The 25,633-nt window shown below is 40.8% G+C and overlaps 1 protein-coding gene across 2 annotated transcripts in view; it reads right to left on the bottom strand.

Annotated features, from left to right (window-relative positions):
* Window positions 1-25,633, bottom strand: part of DMD (dystrophin) — a 4,179,683-nt gene that overhangs the window by 1,155,902 nt on the left and 2,998,148 nt on the right. For both annotated transcript variants that reach the window (XM_069757653.1, XM_069757654.1), the window contains 2 exons: window positions 23,335-23,546; window positions 5,356-5,510 (listed from right to left, as the gene is read on the bottom strand). In XM_069757653.1, coding sequence (XP_069613754.1) covers window positions 5,356-5,510; window positions 23,335-23,546 — 367 coding nt within the window. The remainder of the gene's footprint in view (window positions 1-5,355; window positions 5,511-23,334; window positions 23,547-25,633) is intronic.

Below are 25,633 nucleotides of genomic sequence, written 5' to 3' on the forward strand. Positions count from 1 at the left end.
GAGAGTGTCTTTTCGTGGTGATGGATATGAGCCCTTATATAGATCATTGTATTGCATTTTCTCTAAGAATATATTACCAATAGTTCTGTCATTGCAGAATGAGAGTATAATTGCTCCTTTCTAACACAACATTCACTTTCCTGGATGCTCTTTATTTGAAATATGTGGGAAAAAAACTTAAGAAAGCATTAAATGTTAACATTGCTCATGTGCTTCTAGAGCAACAAACTGCTAAGTGTTTTTTTATGGAAATTGTTAGCCATGAATTTTATTTCCTTGCACTTTGCTGAAATCTACAGTGCGACAGAATTTTAAATATTGTGCCTAATGTACAGAAAGTGCAGAGGTTTTCATATGTCTCAGAATTTTGGCCCATATTAATATCTAGAGTACTCATTTAATGATGTCAGTGCAGAATCATCCACAAAAGGGCATAGAGTTTGAGACAATTTAACTTTGACATTTTTGTGAAAATCATTAGAAAATGATGCAAGGGAATAGCCTGCCTAAAATGTGCCCTTTATCTGGTTTACTGCAGTATATGGTGAAAACTTGCCAGAGTTTAACAATATGACACTGAGGCTTGTTATAAAAATATTAAGCTCCCCAGTGTATTGTGTATGTACATTGCTTTGCCTATTATGCACATTTGTGGAAATACTAGATTTAAAAATAAATGGGACAAAAAATATAAAGCCATCGATTGGAGTAGTCATAACTTAACAACTATGTGTCAAAAAAAGAAAAAAATATATTTTCAAAAATTTGGAAATCAGACGTCAGTGTGTATCAAAAGAAGAAGGCCTTTTGCTATTTTGTTATGTAACAAGGAACAAAATGCACAGCATGATTTCTATATGAACAGACTGTGACCTCAAAGACGTTCTTTTCTAGTTGAGGAAAGGCTATTTTATACGTACATGGATTCAACTGGTAAACTACAGAGAACTTATTCTTTTAAAAGTAAATTATTTTTGTACTATGAAAGTTGAAATAAGAAGTTGTACAGCATTACAAAATAGTGGCCATTCACTTCCAACACAGTGCTCTTGTTAATCACAGGTATGGTGTTGTATTGCAGCTCAGCCACGTTCACTTCATTGGTGCGGAACTGCAATACAAGGTACAGCCCGTGGACAGGTGTGGCAGTGTTCTGGAAAAAACATAGCCATGATATTTTAATCCTGTTCAACCACCTTAACTTCAACATGTAGAGCAGATGTCAGGAGTGTGTTTATGGAGCTTGCAAAAGAACTGAGCCCATTCCAAGCAGAGTAAGTGCTAGCTGTGTTATACAGGTGCTACCTACCTATGAAATCAATGGCTACTGTATAACCACTAAAATGCTGCTGTCAATCGCTAACAGCAGCACTTAAACAAGTTTTCCCATGGACAAAGGACATTTTAAATTATAGATCTTAGAATAGTAATAAATTCCACAATTCGATGTGTTTAGAAAAAATGTTCCTGTGCTGGGACAATCTTATAAATGTGCCCCGGCTGTGTACTGTGTAATGGCTGTATCTGACCATAGAGGGACATGGTCTGATCATACCACAGCTCCTGGGCAGGGGAGGAAGCAAAAGAGTATGTAATTTTAGCCAAATTTTTTTTATTTTCACATGGATAACAGGAGAAAATGGACCTCAAAATGTGTTGTACAATTTCTCCTGAGTAGGCCAATACCCCATATATGGTCGAAAACTATGTTTGCGGCACAGTGCAAACCTCAGAAGGGAAGAAGAAACATATTGAACTTCATATTTTGCTGGACCGGTTTGAGGGTGACATGTCACATTGGCAGAGCCCCTGAGGTGCCAGAACAGCAGAACCTCCCATAAGAGACACCATTTTACAAACTGCACCTCTCAATGAATTCACCAAGAGGTGCAGTGACATCACAGGTGTGTCACAGAATTTTATATCATTGGGCAATTAAGAAAAATATAATTGCATTTTTACCACCAAAATGTTGTTTTAGCCCCAGATTTTAAATTTTCACTCTGGGAAATGGGTAAAAATGGCATTAAAATTTGTCCCACAATTTCTGTTGAATGTAGAAATACCCCATATGTAGCTGCACACTACTGCTTAGCCACATGGAGAGACTCCATCCCTTCCGAGTCTCGCCATATGGCTAAGCGGTACTATTACACAGGAGGCATCCTGGAGTGCAGATTTTTTTTTATAAAAATTACAGATGAATGACCCAGTTGGGAGCACAGCCTTATTGACTGGCGGTAACCGCGATGATGTCATTGCCAGTCACTGATGCTGCTCTCACAGCAACTCATCAGTGGTTCTCAGCCTTGATGCTCGCATCTTAGCACTGTCCAGGTTGAAAACTAGCTATCCTCAGACATTCTTTTATTTTGTACCACACACTGAATGCTATAAAAACAATCTTCAAAAAACAATAGCAGAATATCTTTTTTTTTCACAATTTCGCCGTACTTGCATTTGGTTTCCTATTTTAAAGCGCATTCCATGGGTAAGTGAATCTACAACGCGTTCCACAAAAACAAGCTGTCATATGACTATGTCAACGGAAAAATAAAATGTTATGGCTCTTAGAAAAATAAAAGTAAAAAACTTGAGTGCAAAAACAAAATTGCCCTATTAAGAAAGGGTAAAGCCCATCTGTAATGATTTAAGGGTGAGCTATATAATTTACAAAGTATGTACGGTAGATATAAACGGTTGGAGTACTCTGCATGACATATTAAGAAAACCTGATACATGTAATATTATGTATGGGTCCCGGAAGATTAGCCATCCCCTATGTACAAGATCACACTAGAGCTGTAAGGCATCAGATTGTAGTTGGAGTCCTCTCCTAGTGCTGTCTGCCACCAGAGACTGGATAGTCTTAGCTTTAGTCCTAGGGACTTCATGTGTAATATATTTATTTCATCTATATTCACAGACAAAATAGCAATGTATTCCATACAGTGTCTTGTCTGAATAGCATTTCATGGGTGATAGCAGCTGTTTTCCCTGTTATTTCGTGTTGTTATCTAAATGTGTACTGCATGAAGGAGAGAATGGAAATCCATAGACCTATTTTGCATACTGTAAATCTAGATGTTTCCTATATCCAACCATAAATCTGCATTACAGTAGTTATTAGTGTAATAAGTGCATATGTTGTCAATGTTTGTCACATAGGTCAACTACCCTGAATAAGGGGGGTAGGAAATGGAAACAGATTTCCATATTAGTATGCATTATTATTTTCTTTGATTGACAGGGATCAATTCATCTAAGGATAAAAGTGATATACTGGGGTCATTATCATGCAGAATGGGAAAAGGTTGATAAGAATATGATTGTTTCTAAGATCAAGTAGCTTTTAGCTACAACAAGAAACAGGCAAAGTTGACAATTTAAAAAAGGAGATATCAGGGACTTTTGTTTGAGCACTAACATGCATGTAGTTGCTAACAGAAGAAACTACCTGCCTGTAGTACCCGGCGACGGTCATTGACTGCTCCTGCCAGAGATTCAGCTGTTTCCTGTTAAGAGTGCAGCCGTTTCTATTCCTGTTGACAGGGTGGGACTGCTGGTGTCATGCTGATTGACAGCTAGCTTCCCCCAATTAAGCAGCGAAGAGCCAGCTGTCAATCAGCATGACATCAGAAGTCAACAGGAAAAGAAACTGCTGCTCTGTTCACATGATGGCACAGCAGGCTGCTAGTCAGCAGCTACCTGCCTGTTACTGATAGGTGCATTTTTTTAAAAGTCCCAGATATCCCCTTTAAAAGGAATCTGTTAGGAGGTTTTCATATCAAAACTATATGTTTATGTAGTTCTTGCAGAATTGAGTCCAGCAATACCTTTAGCTAGCCAGTCCATTCCTCTGTTACCCAGAAATCATTGTTTGAATTGATCGGCAAATGAGGCTGAAGTACTTTGGATGAGTGGAAGCACTTCCCAAGCCTCTGTCACTCCAGCTCTATTCCCCTACTGTTACTTTCTAGTGATGAACGAACATGCTTTAATAAGGTTTATCCGAACATGCTCGGGTGCTAACCAAGTGTCTTCAGCTTGCTCAAAAAACATGGTTGAGTCCCCTCCCTTGCATATCTCGTGGCTGTTTGACATCGGCAACACATGCAGGGATTGTCTAACATACAGCAAATTCCTGCATGTACAGCAGAGAAGAAGAAAATATGTGGCACTCACCCCGGGATAACTGTGAAGATTGTGGTCTTTATTGGAGAAAAATGCAAGTTACATCCATCAGGACATCAGGTGTATACGAGGGTGCGGTATAGGAGCTCGGACATACATAGGAGCTCGTATATACCTGATGTCCTGATGGATGTAACTTGCATTTTTCTCCAATAAAGATCACAATCTTCACAGTTATCCCGGGGTGAGTGCCGCATATTTTCTTCTTCTCTGCTGTTGATGGATTTCTTGTTGGACATTTATGCAGAGCACCGGTTCCCATACTGATTGTGGCGCCTGTATACACAGCTGTCCGCTAATAATCCTGACTGCTTGGAGACGTTCTTCTCTAGTGCCGTTCTACTCTCTGTATTTTCATAAATTCCTGCATGTGTTGTGGCTATAGAACAACTGCGAGACATGTAGCCGCGGAGACTCAAACACGCCCCGAAGAGCAAGCTCGGATAACACCTTATCCAAACACGTTTGCTCATCACTATTGTCTTCACCTGCTTGACTGGCGGCCTTACTGCAGTTTGACTTCAAACAAAAAAGCTGTCAATCAAGCAGAAGAAAATGCTGAGAGGAGATTAGAAGCGGAATGACAGAGACTTCAGGAGTGCATCCAAAGCACTTCACCCTCATTTGTATATCAATGCAAAGGCTGATTTCTCAGTATTGGAGGACTGGCCATGTAAAGGTATTGCTGGACTTGTCTTTCCAAGAACTACATGCGCATATAAATAGTTTGTGATGGAAATCCTGATAACAGATTCCCCTTAAAGGATATACTGTATCCACAATTAGTAAAATAAAACATAAAATAAAACTGGTAAAATGTTACATTTGGGCAATCTTCGTGATCCCCATAATCCAGACACCCACATTTGTCTTAAGATTTTATTTCATTCCATAGTTCACATGTAATTGAATTTTTGAATCATACTAGTAAAAGTCATAGTCACGCAGTGTTTTGGAAGCATGCGAGAGATTGAAGATGTAACCTGACTTCTCTACAGAGAATCCAAAGACAGACATGATATAATGGAAATTATTTACCACTCTTAACCAGAAGACATTCTCAGGTGCTATGTTACTAACCTGGTGAATATGATAAATGATAAGTGACAAAACATGAATCCAATAATTTGACATCTGATTTACAAAGAAGACATGCCGCACCTTTTGTTTATTCGTGTCCAGGTCATGTTAAAATTGTCTTTCATCAGCTCCACCTTCCTGGTGTCATCAGAGGAATAATCGCGGAGAAGCTTCAAGGCCAAATCATTTGCTACATCAACATTTATCTGCCACTGATGAAGTTCCTTGGAAAATTGCTGCATAAGGAAATATATGTGGTCCTGTTATTAGATATGATGAAAAGGGAGGATAGGAAAATTCATGTCCTACGAGACTTATATTAGTCAAGCATTCATATGAATATCAGGATGCTTTATTTCAAGTAAATTACATTATCTTGAAGGTTATGAAGTAAAGTCTGTGCAGAGATGCTGGAAACTATTCTGAAATGTTGTTTATAAGGAATGCTGGTTGTAATAAAACAAGAAACATTGCTTATTTTCTATATTATTCATAATTTTGTGTATTGATTGCAGCTATTGTTGAAAAGCATGACAGCAGCATATACTAGCATACGCAATTTATTACCGCTTTAGCGTGTATGAAAAAGTAATGTAACCACTGCCATCTGCTGGTTAGATGCGGTAATTACATAAGGGTTGTATTGTGGATTTCTGGCCTGCAACATTGCCCAGTAGTGACAAAACATTGCAAATTAGGCATTAAATAATATACAGAAACAGTTTGAAAACCCAGATATTCTATATATATATGTTAGAACTGCATAAGACATTTTATTTGCTTAGTCACATCAAGATTATTGCAGTTGAATTCCAATTCCATTTTGAGTGTAGAGATGTCATAAAAGTAATTTTTGTCTAAAGCGTCCTTTGTGTTTATTTATTAAATATAATGTGTCTCTTGTTATTGCATTCAGGTAATATTCTTAAAGGGCTTGTCCAGTGAAAACAAGTTATCACCTAGCCATGGGATAGGTAATAGTTTGTTGATCTGGGGGTCTGCATTTATTGGCAGAATGGAGAAGGTTTATCCCTGTTATAGAATGGAGGGGCAGTGCATATGTGCGCCTGCTGTTCTATTCATTCTCTAGGGGTCTTCTTAGTGCTGCACCCAGCTTTTCCAGCAGCCACATAGAGAATAAATTGAGCGGCGGTCAGGCATCCGATATGCTGCACCGCTTGGTAACGGGTATAAAACTTCCCCGATCCGGATGTGAGTTCCAGCGGTGGTATACCAACGGATCAGCAAGTTATCAACTATCCGCAGGAGAACCCTTTAAGTTTCTAAATTAACCTATTACATGAACTAATACATGAGCTTAATACATCAACTTGATACATGAGTCATGTTACATCAAATAATATGGCAGGATCCATTGAGGCATTATCACGGCCAATAATTCTAATTATCAAAATAACATGCCTACTTCCTAAGGCTACAAAAAATCTCTACACAAGCTTATAAGGTCACCCGAATCCCAGGGTCATAGAAAATAAGCACCAGCAATACCAAAACACTTGTGGCCAACATTATAATAGTATGTAATAGAAAGTCACCATTGTCAGTGCTAACCACAAATAAAGCGGGGGATCTACAGGTCTGACAATTAAGATATAAATGTCCACTTTCTTCCTACTTCTTATGGTGGTTAGTAAAAGTTTCCTTAATCCTGTACTGATTAAACACAACCCTTTATTACATAGTAACATAGTAACATAGTAACATAGTGAGTAAGGCCGAAAAAAGACATTTGTCCATCCAGTTCAGCCTATATTCCATCATAATTAATCCCCAGATCTACGTCCTTCTACAGAACCTAATGTATGATACAATATTGTTCTGCTCCAGGAAGACATCCAGGCCTCTCTTGAACCCCTCGACTGAGTTCGCCATCACCACCTCCTCAGGCAAGCAATTCCAGATTCTCACTGCCCTAACAGTAAAGAATCCTCTTCTATGTTGGTGGAAAAACCTTCTCTCCTCCAGACGCAAAGAATGCCCCCTTGTGCCCGTCACCTTCCTTGGTATAAACAGATCCTCAGCGAGATATTTGTTCTGCGAGATATTTTGTTCTACCTAGCACCAAAACTTCGACATCTGCTGCATCTTTCCCTCCCTCCCTTTTTATTCCCCCTATTATATATTTAATATAGTTAGTTTTATTGATTCTTATGATTCTAACAATATTGAGAAATATGTGATGACTATTGCACTATAAATCCCAATTTTCGCAGCAGACTTATAAATACCACAGACGATATTTTTGTTTTCTCTAATTTTCTCTTCTTGAAGCCAGGGAAATGAATTGTGTTTTCTATAAGCTTTGCTGCACTGTAACTTGTACAGCTGCTCACTTGTAAATACTGACAACAATCTGTACCCACTCCCGGCTTTCTGTTTTTTTGTCTGTGAGTTTTTCTACCATTACAAGTGTTTGTTTTATACATTTTATGAAGTTTTATTTAGTACAATTACTGTTTTTTATGATGGTATTTGTTTCTGGTGTATAATTAGAGAAGAGAGAATTTATTCAAGTGGGATAGAATTCTACTCAAATTTGACAAAAATCCACACTCACCAAAATGTACATTTTTGCGCAAATTCAGCAAGATGGCCACCAACTGACCATTTCTCTGAACCATAAAGGACTATCTGAAGGTTAAAATAAAAAAGGTGATTATACTCATCTTAGGCTAGTTTCACACTAGCGTTTACCTGATCTGCGGTGGGCTCTTAGGAATGAGCACGTTAATGACCTTCGATGACGTCGCGGCTTGTGATTGGTCGCGTGAGCGGTCACATGACCGCTCAGCGACCAATCACAAGCCGCGACGTCATCGAAGGTCCTTTACGCGCTCATTCTTCGGAACGAAAGCAAGGCGGTTGCAGCGGTGACGACCAGGGCGCGTCAGAGGGTAAGTATATCAATATTTTTTATTTTTATTCTTTATTTTACACATTAATCTTAATCCCGATACCGATTCCCGATATCACAAAAATATCAGAACTCGGTATCGGAATTCCGATACCGCAAATATCGGCCGATACCCGATACTTGTGGTATCGGAATGCTCAACACTAGTCCTGATACCTATAAAATTCAAAGAAGGTGCATATAATTTCTTTCTGTGTCTCTGAAAAGTATGTTCACAAATAAGTAGGCAAAACATGATACAGTCTTGGTCTTCCTGCAAACAGTGTTTACGGTGTTTAACTGTGCATTTGTCAATATAACTAAGACTAAACTTGTTAGGGTCCCACTAGTTGGAATGTGAACAATTGCGGTCAGCTTTCACACTGTGATTTAAGGTACCTTCACACATAACGATATTGTTAACGATATCGTTGCTTTTTGTGACGTAGCAACGATATCGTTAATAAAATCGTTATGTGTGACAGCGACCAACGATCAGGTCCCTGCTGGGAGATCGTTGGTCGCTGAAGAAAGTCCAGAACTTTATTTCGTCGCTGGATCTCCCGTGGACATCGCTGGATCGGCGTGTGTGACACCGATCCAGCGATGTCTTCACTGGTAACCAGGGTAAACATCGGGTAACTAAGCGCAGGGCCGCGCTAAGTAACCCGATGTTTACCCTGGTTACCATCCTAAAAGTAAAAAAAAACAACAGTACATACTTACCTAACGCTGTCTGTCCTCCAGCGCTGTGCTCTGCACTCCTCCTGTACTGGCTGTGAGCGTCGGTCAGCCGGAAAGCAGAGCGGTGACGTCACCGCTCTGCTTTCCGGCCGCTGTGCTCACACAGACAATACAGGAGGAGTGCAGAGCACAGCGCTGGAGGACAGACAGCATTAGGTAAGTATGTACTGTTTTTTTTTTTTACTTTTAGGATGGTAACCAGGGTAAACATCGGGTTACTAAGCGCGGCCCTGCGCTTAGTTACCCGATGTTTACCCTGGTTACCGGCATCGTTGGTCGCTGGAGAGCGGTCTGTGTGACAGCTCTCCAGCGACCAAACAGCGACACTGCAGCGATCCGGATCGTTGTCGGTATCGCTGCAGCGTCGCTTAATGTGAAGGGGCCTTTACTCCATAGTGTGGCACGGACTATCAGACATCAAACTGTGGGCCTAATTAATATAAACTGTTAAAGGAAAATCTGTCTGTGTTGCCCAAATCTATCAATAAGAGCTTAGTTTTCATTTAAACAGCTTCGCAATAATGAAGGTTGTGCTTTGATTGGTTGCTTTGGGCAAACAAGATAGATTTTCTTTTAGACCGTTTCATAAATTTTCCCCATTTTCTTTATAAATGCTGAACTTCACAAGTCATAATCTCTTAGAGCTTTGCAACACAAACCTATGTGCAATTTTTCCCAGGTCAGTCATCTGTCCCTCACTTCTCAGATTACTTCAGGCCGCAAATACTTACCTTTGTGGCGACCCACAACTAGTTAGAACTTGCTCTTGTTCTTTGCTAATCATTGATTTTGAGTCCTTGCTATTGATCATTTTTTTCCCGATGTCTTTTAGCCTGACCTCTCCCTACTATAATGTATTAATTGCATTTATATATTAATAAACATTATTTACTCAATTGACATATATACAGTATTTGTTTGTTCCCATTTGTTCTTTTTTCTTTATTGGGTAAATTACTCATTCTTTTATTATTTTCCTAATTGGAAAATTATTTTTAGTTTCATGAATTGTCATTCTAGGGTTTTTAGTTATAGGTGGAAATTTTTATAAGTTAGGTTGTTTCTATACCTATCTCAAGAATAATAGTACTCAGATAGATTTAAATATAATTATATTACTATGATACAATCACTTAGCTAAAAGCAGACACAGTGACCATAGTGCTATGTGGTTGGACAGAGGTAGAAATCTCTACCTCTGTAGAGTATCCATGATTATTAGAGATGAGTGGAATATTCCAAACCTAAACTCATCAGCTTTTACAAATGTTTCCCAAAAATTAGATTTTTGATTATATTTGCTGGGTGAAAAGCATGTTTGGGCACAGTGTACACACCTAAAGGGGCTCCACATTAATACTTTGTAGGTTTTTATCCTATTCTCTTCTATCTAAAGTATATATTGGCCATTAGGAAATTTGCTACAATAGATACGTGGGCATACCAACTATATACTGCTTAAAGCCTTGAGAGGTTTGTTGTTAGCCCTCCATTGAGCTACTCTGTTTTTTAATAAAATCTGTTATATTTTATACTTAATAAAGTTTATATGTTTGTTTGTGAGATATTTTGAAGCATAATTTTTCTTTTAGGTTATCTCATGATATTTAGGTACATCTCACTTATTCCACCAAATACTTTTTGGTTATAGAAATATAGATTGGTCCTAAAACCTCAAATTGCCTTGAAAATAAGTGTATACCACTCTGCTATCTCCTAAGGCCAGTCTCACACGTCCAGATAATTCCGGTACCGGAAACATCGGTACCGGAATTATCCGTGTCCGTGTGCTTACGCTGAACATCAGTGTGGCACACGTGCGGCAGCCGTGTGCCGCCCGTGTGCCGACTGAGGACCACACAGACTGTGCATTACTTGAGATTTCCCGAGCATGCTCAGGTGATCTCCGAGTATTTGGATGTGCTTGGAGATTTAGTTTCTGTATCTGTGTGATTTGCGGCTGCTAGACAGCTTGAATACATGTGGGGATTTTCTAACAAACAGGCAACCCTCACATGTACTCAGGCTGGCTAGCAGCCGCAAATCATGCAGCTACGGTGACAGAAACTAAATCTCCGAGCACATCCAAATACTCGGAGATCACCCGAGCATGCTTGGGACATCTCGAGTAACGAGTATACAACATCTGTATTCTGGTGACATTCACAGGTCTAATATTGTTCTTTTACAACAAGTAGGTGTGAAAAAATATATATTTTGTTTTACAACATGCACACTTTGTGAGGTAAACAGTTGTCTCTACATTTCTAGATTATGGAGATTTATCTTTAAAAATTAAAAGTATGAAGTGTGACACACAAGCCTTGGTTTCAGAATTTTGATTTAGTAGCAAAATTAGAATAGAGCAGTATTTAACTGCCATCTCAGCAGTGTGTTAAGACTAAAAAAAAGTTATTAAGCTGCTTTTACCACAGCATATCACGGATCAATCCATTCACAGTCACATTGACTGTTCAGGTACAATATCACTCTATCATTTAAATCTATGGATTATTATTAACAGACAGAGGTCTATCCCTCACATTTTCAACCTTTTTCCGCACTGCAGTAGCATACCACAATTGGATTAGGCCTTTTTCTATCCCTATTTAAAGTAAGCTGTGCATTCTAACTGCCTATTCCTAGCCTGAAAAATCCTAAAATGGTGTTGCTTGATCGGCCCCCATTTTATACATTTTCTGAGCTAGTGCCCCTGATTGGCTGCTCTAGACCATTTGATGTTATTGCTGTAGGACATTAAGGGAAAACCCTTGCAGCCACATCTAATGTTATTAGCCCATTTTCAGAGTCTTAAGCAGTGGGTGAGAAATGAGCATTTTTTTCTAATCCTCCTGAATCAAAAAGTGTTAAAACCTGTGAATTTGAAGAAATTCAACTCAAAGTTGATCCTATATGGATCATTCTGCTCATCTCTTGACATTATCCATAAAATCAATATGTTATTTACCAACTAATGTACAGTGTAATAAAATATACCAACAAAACTCTGTGAAAAGCTATGCTAAATGCTAAATGTGAGGGGTTAAAATGTGAACTTTAAAGTGGTGTACAAAGACAGTCTACTGTGGCTCACAGTAATACCGTATGTAATATGAGTGAAGTGATGTATAAAATTTCAATTCTACAAAGGATTGTGGAAACATTGTGACATGCAACTTGCATTAACTAACATTACACATTACATTGTAAGAAATGTGCTACTATGATAGCAGATGAAATTTTCTGGAAGTTTGTACAATGTACAAAGTACTTTCTTTAGCTAAAGCTCATATGGATAAGATGTTTAATCTCCAACTAATGAAATTCCATAATTTAACACATTTTTAAGAAGTTTGATGATAAATAATCTTATTTACAATCTGTCCTCACCCATCAAGGGTATACCACTTGCTAAAAAGCAAGAGGCCTAATTTTCATATTCCTTTTTTGTTAATGTTATACAGATAATATTTGTAAAGCCTCTTTGAAATTTATACTACATTTTTCCTTCATGAAAACATTGCATTGAAATTAATTGAGAGCATAAAAGTATATGGAGACCTGAGCATGTGCAATAACAAGCAGTTAGTGTGCATGCTCATCTTCAGATTAAGTTCTAGGTGGACAACTAAAGAGGTGGTCTAAAGTCCAAACTAATTTTCATCCTCAATCTCTATCTAGTTTGTGCCGTAATCTAAACTATTTTCTGTTGTCTTGAATTAAAGTTTTTTTTATCCTTCCCTAACTACACTAGCTAACTGTTTTTATTTTTTAATTATTTTTTTGATATTTAAGCAAAGCATCATCAGGAGGTATAGGCTGAAGTTACTGCAGCAACATCTGCCCCTTCCTGAAATGCAGTGTCATCAGTGATGCTCATTTCAAGGGCTGGTCTAGTCTCAATACAATGTGAACTATGCAATGTGTACAATGACAGCACACTCTCTGCTGCCAGCTCAGAACAGCAGTAACGAGCTTGCAACAGAGCATGTTTCAGAATAACCTGTGTGCAGAGACCAGAGCCGTCCCACAAGTGACAACATTGTTTTCTGCACACTGAGTATTGTGTTAATGCACTCTGGTTCCGGCTCATTACTGCTGATCTGAGCTGGCAAGTGAGCGCGCTGTCATTGTGCACATTACACTGGGACTCTTCATTTCATGACAGGGGCAGGGGTTGCAACAGTGACCACACCCTCAGTCCCCTGATGACTCTTCCTTGAGTATTCCATTCTCAAACAAAGCATCCTAAAAATTAAGGGAAAGAAGAAAAGCAAGTAGATAGCATAGTTAGAAAATAATAAACTATGAGAAAACAGTTTAGAATATGGCACTAAATGGATAGGGATTTAGCATGAAAATTGGACATCAGACCACCTCTTTAATGTCAATGATGCGCATAAAAATCTGCAGACAACTAGTTTGAATTGTGCATACATTGCTAACCCATAAATTCTTATGGGCCTAATAGAGAACCAATAGAATTAATTTTATGAGGAGCAGAGTACACACAAATTGCATGAGAGAGTTGCTCATGAAGGAAAGGTGTAGTGGAAACTTAGCACGCTTGACTCAAAGCTGGACGGCATTTTCTACAAGCAATTCTTCAGAAACTTGACATGAGCATACGGTATTTAACCAAGACTAAATTGGGTGTGGGTAGCATGGTAGCCACACAGTGTTGGGTTCCTGGGTTCATATCTCACCAAGGGCACCATCTGCAAAGAGTTTGCATGTTCTCTCCATGTTTGCATGGGTTTCCTCTGGTTTTTTCTCACACTTCAAAGAAAAACAGATTGGGAATTTAGATTGAGAGCCCCAATGGGGACAATAATACCGATATCTGTAAAGCGCTGTGGAATTATGGTGCTATTAAAGTGAGTAAAATAAATTCTCAAAAGGCAAAATATTTCTAAATTAAGTTATTCATCTGTAGTTTAATTTTTTTTAAAGGTACGTCATTAAGGGCTTTGATGGTAATAAGAAAACCCATTTAACACTGTTTTAAATCTGCCAACATAGTTAACAAAAACACTCACACATCGCCTGTCTTAGTTTTATTTTTTAATTGCTTGCTTGCTAATGGAGAAAATGTATCACTATTCCTCCTAGAGTGCATTTATTCTAATGTCTATCTCTTCTCCAATGGAGATTAACTTACAGTAACAGGTTTAAGGAGAACAAATTATGGTAATTAGGGTCATAATTAAAAAATATACCATGCAAGCACTGCAGAGGCTCATCATCAGTAAATTGCCCAAATGGAATAACATGCAGACAGAAGAACAAGCACAGCAGAATCTTCAACTAAACAGGCAATGCTGTTTATTTTTTATTTTAAAATTAAATGTGTCATCCCTATTAATATATAGCGCTTGGGAGAAAACACACAAACCAATAGTGGACAGAAATCTAATTACATGTCCTATTTAAAATGACAAAAATAGAGTTTACAACAAAAGATTCCAGGCCTAATACATTATATGATTTTACTACTTCTTTTGGCCATATTTAAGCATAGCATGAATATTAAAATACTCTGGTGCTACCTTTTTGTGACGGCGTGTTAAGGTGGTTGCAGTATCTAAGCATTTACATAATCCAATACATCAATGCAAATTGCTGCAGTAGAGAAACAGCCAACAGGTAACAAAATCACCAATTCACCATACAGCCAAAAATATTAATACAAAACTATAATAAAACACTTTCCTGATATATTATATAAAAACAAAAGCAGCTCAAAAGGCAAATGCATAATACAAGAAAAATATTTTATAGCACACAGAGTAAGGCTAGGGTCATATTTTTTTTTCATCCGAGAGAATCAACCAATTATGCTAATTACACTCTGATCAAACTCTGATCAGAGTTTGATCAGAGTGGGATCACAGAGTGATCACATTTTTTCAGATGTGAAGAAGATGGGAAAAAACAAATTCCCCATCTTTACATTCTGTCAGCCTGCAATTCGTGATGGGCAACCCCTGGATGTTTGGGTCCTGCGGGTTCGGCCAAACAGTTAAAAAAAGTTTGGTTCAGGTACCAGAACAGTCCACTTACTCGGACCCCATTCACTTGAATGGGGGACCTATTCATCCAGTGTTTGCAACACTGTCAAGTGCATGACAGCATCACTGCCTCTGATCAGCGATAAAATCATTATTGCAGATAAAAGAGACCCAGCTCACACGCTGTCAAATGACAGCGTTACCCTTCAGCGGTGAATGGAGGTAAAATGTTTACCTTCGGTCACTATTATCGGCTAATGAGACTACTGCTCACATCAGCCTACTCCTGCTGTGCTAATAACAGCAAGAGCAGGCAGCTGATAGGATTATTCATCAGCAGACACCTGTGGTCTAAAAAAAGTAAAAAAAAGGCATGGGTTCCCCTGTATTTTTGGTACCCAGCCAGGCAAAACTGACAGCTTCACAGTGTATTCTCAGACTGGTAAATGGCCATGGATATTGCCCCCCAGCCTAAAAATAGCAGCCTGCAGCAGCCCCAGAAAAGGCACATCAATTAGATGCGCAAATTCTAGTGTTTTTCCTGGCTCTTCTCACTTGCCCTCTTGTGGTGGCAAGTGGGGTTCATATTCATGAGGTTGATGTCACCTTTGTATCTGTATCTATTAGATGTGCCATTTCTGGTGCTTTGCCCGGATCTTCCCACTTGCTCTGTGGCAGTTGCAAATGTGGTTCTTATTTGTGGGGTTGATGTAATCTTTATATTATCCCGTGACATTAAGCTTAGTTATTGAGAGGCGTCTATAAAACACCTATCCATTACTAATCCTATAGTAGAATTGTAAATACTGTTAACACACAGACAAAATGAAGTCTTCTTTTAAATAAAAAAACACACTTTTGCTTTTTTATTTAAAACAAAGAAACAAACACAACTATACTCACCTAATGCCCATTCTAATGAAGCAAACGTCTCCTGTAAAAAATAAAAATAAAAAACAACCATATCCCTCACCTGTCCATTATTCTGTCCCATGCCATTATCCATGTCTGGGGATAAACAGTTTTCAACCTGGATGGTGCCAAGATGCGACCATCCAGGCTTAGAATCACTGGGGAAAGAGCTGCTTCGAATGCAGCCTCAGTGACTAGCGGTGACGTCATTGAGGTTACCACGGGTCACTGAGCTTGCGTTCCCAGTCGGGCACCTGAACTGCATTGACCTTGGTGAGATTACCACTATTACAGTGAGAAAACGTCTCATGGTGCAGCGCTGAGTTCACCACAGTTCACAATGCACTGTGAGAAGAAATTTCTCACTGTGAACTGCAGTGAACTCAGTGCTGTACCAAGAGACCTTTTCTCACTGTGTTAGCGGTGTCCTCAGTTTTAAAAAATACAAGGGAACCCACACCACTTTTTAAAAGAATTATTTTTTTAGAGTGCAGCTGCCGGCTGATGAATACATCAGCTGCTGCCTGCTCTTGATGTTATTAGTGCAGCAGACATAAGCTGATGGGAGTAGTAAACCCATCATCTGACACCAGTGACAGGAGGTAAACTTTTTACCCACGGTCACAGATGCAGGCTAATGCTGTCATCTGAGTACTGTGGTGCTCTGACCTGTGGTGTTAATCTCACTACCTATCAAAATGTGATGTTTCTCATACTGTCATGCAGATGACAGCGTAGGAATCACCCGGTGTTCAGGGTGCTGAACCTGAACAGTAAAACGGACTTCCAGGGTCCAAACCGTAGTAACTTTACTGTTCGGCTTTGCCCATCTCTATCCGTGATGAAATTCAAATGTGGTCCGATGTTTTTGATGGACCCATAGATGACCATGGACTAGTGTGATCCGATTCACAGATGCAAATTGTGCATGTAGCAAATTTTTCCTTGGTTTGACTTTGCCCAAGGAAAAATTAAGACTTGTGAGCATCCCCATAGAATAAGTTTGTTCCAAGTGTGATGCAATGTTTTGTCGGATTGCACTCAAAATGCAGCATCTGTATGAGTCTGTAACATAGAGAAATCAGGCACAAAAAAGAAATTAAAACACAATGGAAAAGAAGTGGCCCATCAATCTTAAAGCTGGAAAGAGCTCATTCAGACAACTGCTTAATTGCTCTGTTGGTGTGTGCCATACATTGCAAGTGGAAAACACACAGACCTATTCTAAAATACACTTTGCCTATTTTCCATGTGGACTGAGTGATTGCATGGAACATATCACAGCATGCAGTACTTTGGTCCATTTTATGGACCAGAGTAATGTATGCAATGTAGAAGCAACTCCTGCACCCATCCACAATCAGGAGGAGCTAATTGAAGTGCAGACAGAGCCAGACACATCCACAATTTGCATATGTTTGGCTTGTTTTACATTATGGCCATTGAACCAGCTCTACAAATAGAGATGCACAAAAATTAGCATGGTGGATTATGTATGTTTGTTAAGCTTTCTGATAGTATTGGGCATTATTTTGGATGTAATGTGCCTTTATATTGGTTGATTATAATCTTTGAGTTATTGTATTATACAATCTGATTTTCTCTATTGAAATACAATACCTATTTCATATACGATTTTTGGATACAGGTTCATACCTATGAGATATCATAATACCTATTCCAACTATTTGTTTATTTCCATTTGAAAAGGTTACTTTTTGTGTTCACGGTTGAAAAAGAACCTCTTTTTTCCATTATTCCATTTTTGCCATTGCATAAAGTATTGCAGTAATTTCAATATTTTTATTTTGCAAATATTGTATTTAAAGTCTTTATCATTTGTTTGCATCTAATAAAAGTCATTGTCTTATTTTTGTTAAAAATAGTACTAGCTTTATACCGTATATACTCGAGTATAAGCCGAGATTTTCAGCCCAAATTTTTGGGCTGAAAGTGCCCCCCTCGGCTTATACTCGAGTCACGGTAGCGGTGGGGTCGGCGGGTGAGGGGCTGAGGGCGCTGGGGTATACTTACCTAGTCCCAGCGATCCTCGCGCAGTCCCTGCCGTCCCACGGGCTTCGGCGCTGCAGTTTCTTCCTCTCTTCAGCGGTCACGTGGGACCGCTCATTACAGAAATGAATAAGCGGCTCCACCTCCCATAGGGGCGGAGCCGCTTATTCATTTCTCTAATCAGCGGTCCCACGTGACCGCTGATAGAGAAAGAAGCTGCGGCACCGAAGACAGGAGGGGACAGCGCGAGGATCGCCAGGACTAGGTGAGTATAGCATATTCACCTGTCCTCGTTCCAGCCGCCGGGCGCCGATCCATCTTCCCGGCCGGCGCCTCCATCTTCCCGGCGTCTCTGCTCTCTGACTGTTCAGGCAGGGGGCGCGATGACGCATATAGTGTGCGCGGCGCCCTCTGCCTGATCAGTCAGAGCAGAGACGCCGGGAAGATGGAGGCGCCGGAACGAGACGCCGGGAGCTGCAATCAAGGGAGGTGAGTATGTGTTTTTTTTTCTTTATTGCGGCAGCGGCGGCACAAATTTATGTGGAACATCTATGGGGCACAGTGAACGGTGCAGAGCACCGTATATGGCACAGCACAGCTATGGGGTACAGTGAACGGTGCAGAGCACCGTATATGGCACAGCACAGCTGTGGGGTACAGTGAACGGTGCAGAGCACCGTATATGGCACAGCACAGCTATGGGGCACAGTGAACGGTGCAGAGCACCGTATATGGCACAGCACAGCTATGGGGCACAGTGAACGGTGCAGAGCACCGTATATGGCACAGCACAGCTATGGGGCACAGTGAACGGTGCAGAGCACCGTATATGGCACAGTGAACGGTGCAGAGCACCGTATATGGCACAGCACAGCTATGGGGCACAGTGAACGGTGCAGAGCACCGTATATGGCACAGCACAGCTATGGGGCACAGTGAACGGTGCAGAGCACCGTATATGGCACAGCTATGGGGCACAGTGAACGGTGCAGAGCACCGTATATGGCACAGCTATGGGGCACAGTGAACGGTGCAGAGCACCGTATATGGCACAGCACAGCTATGGGGCACAGTGAACGGTGCAGAGCACCGTATATGGCACATCTATGGGGCACAGTGAACGGTGCAGAGCACTGTATAAGGCACAGCTATGGGGCACAGTGAACGGTGCAGAGCACCGTATATGGCACATCTATGGGGCACAGTGAACGGTGCAGAGCACCGTATATGGCACAGCTATGGGGCACAGTGAACGGTGCAGAGCACCGTATATGGCACATCTATGGGGCACAATGAACGGTGCAGAGCACCGTATATGGCATAGCTAGGGGGCACAATGAACGGTGCAGAGCACTATATGGTTCACACCTATGGGGAAATATGAACGGTGCAGAGCACTATATGGCACAGCTATGGGGAAATAATGATCTATTTTTATTTTTGAAATTCACCGGTAAATGCTGCATTTCCACCCTAGGCTTATACTCGAGTCAATAAGTTTTCCCAGTTTTTTGTGGCAAAATTAGGGGGGTCGGCTTATACTCGGGTCGGCTTATACTCGAGTATATACGGTAACTCCAAATCCCAATCCTTGACCTTCTATTGATTCTCTATCCATCATTGCTACATGAAAGTGCTTTGTGACTGTACCTCCTGTGAAGTCCCACGCAGGCTTTGTATGTTGCACATAATTCAAATCTGCTGTATAAATGCTGAAATACTTTACTTTTGTGTGTTAACATATAGGATGCAACATGTTTGCCCTACATCAATATTTAATATTAAAGAGTGCCTGTCTATAAAGTACTGTAACTTTTCACATTAAGCTGCCAAATGTGTGTATGTGAGGAGTAACACTATTTCTGGTTAGTATATGATTTTCATCCAGCATATTTTACCATTTGTATGCCCTCTCACTAATATTCAGTTGTCTCTGTTCTAGTTTGTAGAGACTAGGTACACGGATGCCTTCCATAAAGTAGCGTAGCTACCGGGGGGCAGAGGGTGCGGGCGCCCTTGGCCCGGTGCTCTGAGGGGGCCCACCCAGAGCTACACTACTGTAACTGTATCACAGTTACATTCTGCGCCAGAGCAGGGAGTATCGATCTCCCTGCACTGTCGTCTGGCCGCTCTGGGGCCCCTGAGCAGGCGGGGGGCCCGGTGCCAGCAGTGGACCCCCGCCGTCATCGGAAGATCAGCTGTACCGGCATTTACAGCTGATCGCAATGATGGGAGAAGGAGCACTATGCTCTGCCTATAGGGTCTGCCTATGGGGGGCTGCCTTATTACAGGGTCTGACTATGGGGGGGCTGCCTTATTACAGGGTCTGCCTATAGCGATGCTGCCTTATTACAGGGTCTGCCTATAGGGGTGCTGCCTTATTACAGAGTTTGCCTATGGGGGCTGCCTTATTACAGGGTCTGACTATAGGGGTGCTGCCTTATTACAGGGTCTGCCTATGGGGGGCTGCCTTATTACAGGGTCAGACTATGCGGGGCTGCCTTATTACAGGGTCTGCCTTTAGGGGTGCTGCCTTATTACAGAGTTTGCCTATGGGGGGCTGCCTTATTACTGGGTCTGACTATAGGGGTGCTGCCTTATTACAGGGTCTGCCTATGGGGGGGCTGCCTTATTACAGGGTCTGACTATGGGGGCTGCCTTATTACAGAGTCTGCCTATGGGGGGCTGCCTTATTACAGGGTCTGACTATGGGGGCTGCCTTATTACAGAGTCTGCCTATGGGGGGCTGCCTTATTTCAGGGTCTGACTATGGGGGGGCTGCCTTATTACAGAGTGTGCCTATAGCGATGCTGCCTTATTACAGGGTCTGACTGCATTATGCTACATGGTGCATTATGCTACTGTATATGGAGGGTATCTATGGGGCCATCATACAGTATGGAGATTAGAGTGTGGGGGTCATTATACATTGTTGGAGCCATCAAACAGTTTGGGGGCTACTAAGGAGTCAGTATACTGTTTGAGTGGTACTATACAGTGAGGGGGCATTATACTGTGTATAAGAAAGCATCATACTGTGTATAGGGGAGCTGTACAGGGGGGCATACTCGGGCCTTTATTAAATGTAAAGTGGGCACTTATTGTTATAGGTGAACTCAGGTTACTCTGGCTATCAAAGGGGCACACAGGGCATTATTACTTTCTAGGGGCAAATATGGGCACTTGCACCTGGCATTACTATATTGTAGAGAGTTGCTTTAGATTTTAGAGGGCACAGAGAACCACACAACAGGGGCAGTAATAGGGACACATACGGCAGCAGCGGCTCAGTATTGGGGTATCAGGGGCAGTAATAGGGACACATACGGCAGCAGTGGCTCAGTATTGGGGTATCAGGTGCAGTAATAGGGACACATATGGCAGCAGCGGCTCAGTATTGGGGTATCAGGGGCAGTAATAGGGACACATATGGCAGCAGAGGCTCAGTACTGGGGTATCAGGTGCAGTAATAGGGACACATACGGCAGCAGAGGCTCAGTATTGGGGTATCAGGTGCAGTAATAGGGACACAAACGGCAGCAGTGGCTCAGTATTGGGGTATCAGGTGCAGTAATAGGGACACATACGGCAGCAGCGGCTCAGTATTGGGGTATCAGGTGCAGTAATAGGGACACATACGGCAGCAGCGGCTCAGTATTGGGGTATCAGGGGCAGTAATAGGGACACATATGGCAGCAGAGGCTCAGTATTGGGGTATCAGGGGCAGTAATAGGGACACATACGGCAGCAGCGGCTCAGTATTGGGGTATCAGGTGCAGTAATAGGGACACATACGGCAGCAGCGGCTCAGTATTGGGGTATCAGGGGCAGTAATATGGACACATATGGCAGCAGAGGCTCAGTATTGGGGTATCAGGTGCAGTAATAGGGACACATATGGCAGCAGAGGCTCAGTATTGGGGTATCAGGTGCAGTAATAGGGACACATATGGCAGCAGAGGCTCAGTATTGGGGTATCAGGTGCAGTAATAGGGACATATACGGCAGCAGAGGTTCAGTATTGGGGTATCAGCAGGATGAAGAGTTTGTGCAGGTTGGGGATAGATGGTGATGGGGCTGAAATATGAGAAGTGAAATGTGTCTATGTTGTATTCTCTGCAGACGAGTTGTGGTTGGAAGAAGTTGTCATGTCGGTCTGGACCAGATAGAAAAGACGGGAAAAATGACGATTCCATCAGAAAAGGACATCAGCGGTAAAGCAGAATATGTTTAACAATGCTGTGATCTGTTATATGTTCTGTAGGGCTGGTATCTACTACTGACCATATGGTGGTAATATCCATATTGGTCTTCATTTAGAGATTATCTTCAGTAACAGCGCGGTCATCGGCTGAGGTTCTCCTCCAGTATTAGGGTGCATCACCGAGTTGTAATCAAGGTTACCTGGTTAGGGGCCCACTAAGAAGCTTCACCCCCCCCGAACCAAAACAATAGCTACGCCTCTGCTTCCATACACAGGACACAGAAACTGAGGAACTCTTGTTCTTCTCTCTGTGAGCAGCATATGTCATATGCAGTATCAAAAGTAGGTTTTTATACGGCAGCATGCAGAGTATTATGGTATGTGCACACGTTGCGGATTTGGCTGCGGATTCGCAGCAGTTTTCCATGCGTTGTACAGTACCATGTAAACATTTGGAAAACCAAATCCGCAGTGCACATGCTGCGGAAAATTCTGCGCTGAAACGCTGCGGTTCATTTTCTGCAGCAAGTCAATTCTTTGTGCGGATTCTGCAGCGTTCTACACCTGTTCCATAATTGGAATCCACAGGTTTAAAAATGCAGGTACAATTCGCACAAAATCCGTGGTAAATGTGCAGGTAATCCGCAGGTAAAACGCATGGCGTTTTACCTGCGGATTTTTCAGAATCCGAGGGGAAAAATCCGCAATGGAATCCACAACGTGTGCACATACCCTTATACTGCAGAATTGAGCGGTGTAGCTGTGAATCAAGCACTTAAGTGAAAGGAAATCACCTGCTAGAAGATTCAGCACATTATGTTTATCTGAGCCTCTTCCTCCTCTTATCATTTCCAAAGACTCTTAAGGTCGTGTTCACATGTTCAGTATTTAGTCAGTATTTTACATCCGTATTTGTAAACCAGGAGTGGAACAACCAGATGAAAAGTGCAACAGAAACTCGTCACCACTTGTGCACATTTTCACCGATTCCTGGTTTTGGCTTACAAATAATTATGTAAAATACTGACCAAATACTGAACATGTGAATGTGGCCTAAGGATATAAGACTCTAAGATATACAAAAATGTTTAATATATATGCTAGTAGTATTGACTCGTAAAGTTTGTTAAAAAGACAAATTCTATTTCATTTTTCACAAATGTTTATAATAATTTTGTGTTTAAAACTCCACGATTGTATCAATAGATATATGGAAAGACTATACCCAAAAACTGCTATTACATAGGAGAATTTCCAGTACAGACCTTTAGATCTGAATTTTGTTTCTTCAGTGACTCAACTGTATAGGATATATCCTTCCAAGATTCAATACGTCCTTTTGCCTTCTCCAGTATCTGTTCTGCCTCATGTCGAGCTTCATGCCATTGAGTAGAATCCTTCAGCATTTCCTGCAGCTGTTGCCTTCTATTCTGAAGGTGGCATTGTACTTCCTCCCATTGATTTTGTATTTTTTCAACTGTTAAATAGAAATAACAAGTCTTATATAAGTGCGGTAATTTATTCTTTCAGGTGAATAAATTTAACTTATAACACAATGAAATTCTGCAAAAGTGCTGGTGTTTTTATGCTAGAAATAATGCTCAACTCGTTGCCTGGCATAGCATTTCCGGCTAGGCACAATGAAGAAGATGCACCGAATTCATAAAGTGGCATGTGACTGTCAATGAATTCGGTGCATTATACCAGTCTTACGGAATCAACCACTTAGTCTTTATCATTAAAAACAAACAAACACTTTTTTGTATCAGCTAAAGGGCAAAAATTTGTAGGGATATTTCCAAAATATTAAGTTATTCCATAAAATGTGAAATAATTTATTCAATATTAAAGGTCCAATAGCTGAGGACCTTAGGAAACTGAGAACAGAACTCTGGAATCTGGGAATTGAGCACTATAGAGAACTGTCTTGAAAACAGTACAAGAGCGCTTGCTCACTCTTTGCCCCAGCGCTCTGCTATTTCTGGCAGTCTCATAAGCAATGAATAAAGCAAATGTCAAGTATGGGCACCTGCCGTCCACTCAAGACAGGGTTCTCCATACGATGCAAGATGTTTACTAGTAATACTATGTAAATTAATAATGCAGCATTATATTGTGGGGCTTCCTAACACATGCAGCATATAAAGATAATGCATTTCATTTTGCTCTCATGCATTGGAGCCATGTGAAGAAAGTTAAGGCTGTAATAACACACAGCATTCTGGAACATATTTGTTGATTTTCAACAGCGCGTCTTAGATCAAAACATTGCTGCAAGACATCATTTGAAAGCATTTAGGAGTTAATCAAATTGTCTAAATAAATATTTTTTGCCTGTTCCATTCTCCCATATGTTTCTGCACTGTGTGAACAATTATTGCACAAGAGTATTTTGACCTTATCATTATCTTCATGCTCATTTTTCAATTCAAAGCCAAACATGAATGCTTAATGGAGGAAGCATATCAGGTGATGTGAATTTGTATAATGTATAATTAATCAAGGTGTGCAGAATTAATAGGCAGCTTGTTTTCCTCAGGACAGAATGGACCAAAAGAGTGGTTTAGAAGGTGCTAAAAATGAAAAACTTGTTAAAAGTCTTACAGAGAGATGCAGCACTCTTCAAATTGCAAAGATATCAAGTCATCACAGAATCATCAAAAGTTGTGTGAAAATAGTCAATGTGTTGAAAAAAAAAGACACATTACATGCAAAAAATTGGAAAATAGTCAAATGTGAAGTGACCGAGAACCCATTTGTGAGGCACTGACCATGGACTAATGATTATTGGAGCAATGAAGGTAAATGTCACTAATGGATGATGACTTTTTCCAGCACAGAGCATCGGTTACATAGATCTTGTGTTTTATTAGAGATTTGCTTGCTCATCAGTTTAATGTGCACACATGCCTTGTGGAAAGTGTTCAGCATCAGGAATCAAAAATCGATGGTTATATTAAGTGACAGTAAATGGAGGAAGACATGTGGGCTGGATCTTAGGTATCTTAAAGCCAGACACTAGACTAGTAAAGGTAAAGATAAAGCAATCATTCCATTTTATGCAGTCCCATGTAATTGGGCTCAGTCTAAGGAAAATACCTCCATCCAACACACAGTTAGCTTTGGGAGGATGTTTCTCGAAGGCTGGGCTCAATTGATGGGACGGCTTCGGTTGTTTAGAACATCTTATGAGGAATTGGAGGGGTTGTTGCTGGCTGGAGCTGGCTACATGTGCTATGGTCATGGTATCTGTCATTTGGGGGCGCATAGGCTCTGATTGCAGACTATACTGGTGGGAGATACAAAATCAAAAGTTGAGAGACAGTGGGTATTGCCTGGTATGAGGGCAGTGGGACTAACGGTACTGGTTTGGGATCTTGTGGACTAGGGTCATTGCATTGTGGCCACCTACTCAGAGTTGATGTAAGACAATGGACATAAAGATGCAAATAATTGCATTGCTAGCATGCCTAGGTAATATTGCAACCCACAACCTCAGATCTTCACACCATTATTATCTAGTGCTGTCATATTCCACAACTGTAACTTCCCTGCGATGCCCAG

The sequence above is a fragment of the Ranitomeya imitator genome, chromosome 3, assembly GCF_032444005.1.
Source record: "Ranitomeya imitator isolate aRanImi1 chromosome 3, aRanImi1.pri, whole genome shotgun sequence".
NCBI classification, from domain to species: domain Eukaryota; kingdom Metazoa; phylum Chordata; class Amphibia; order Anura; family Dendrobatidae; genus Ranitomeya; species Ranitomeya imitator.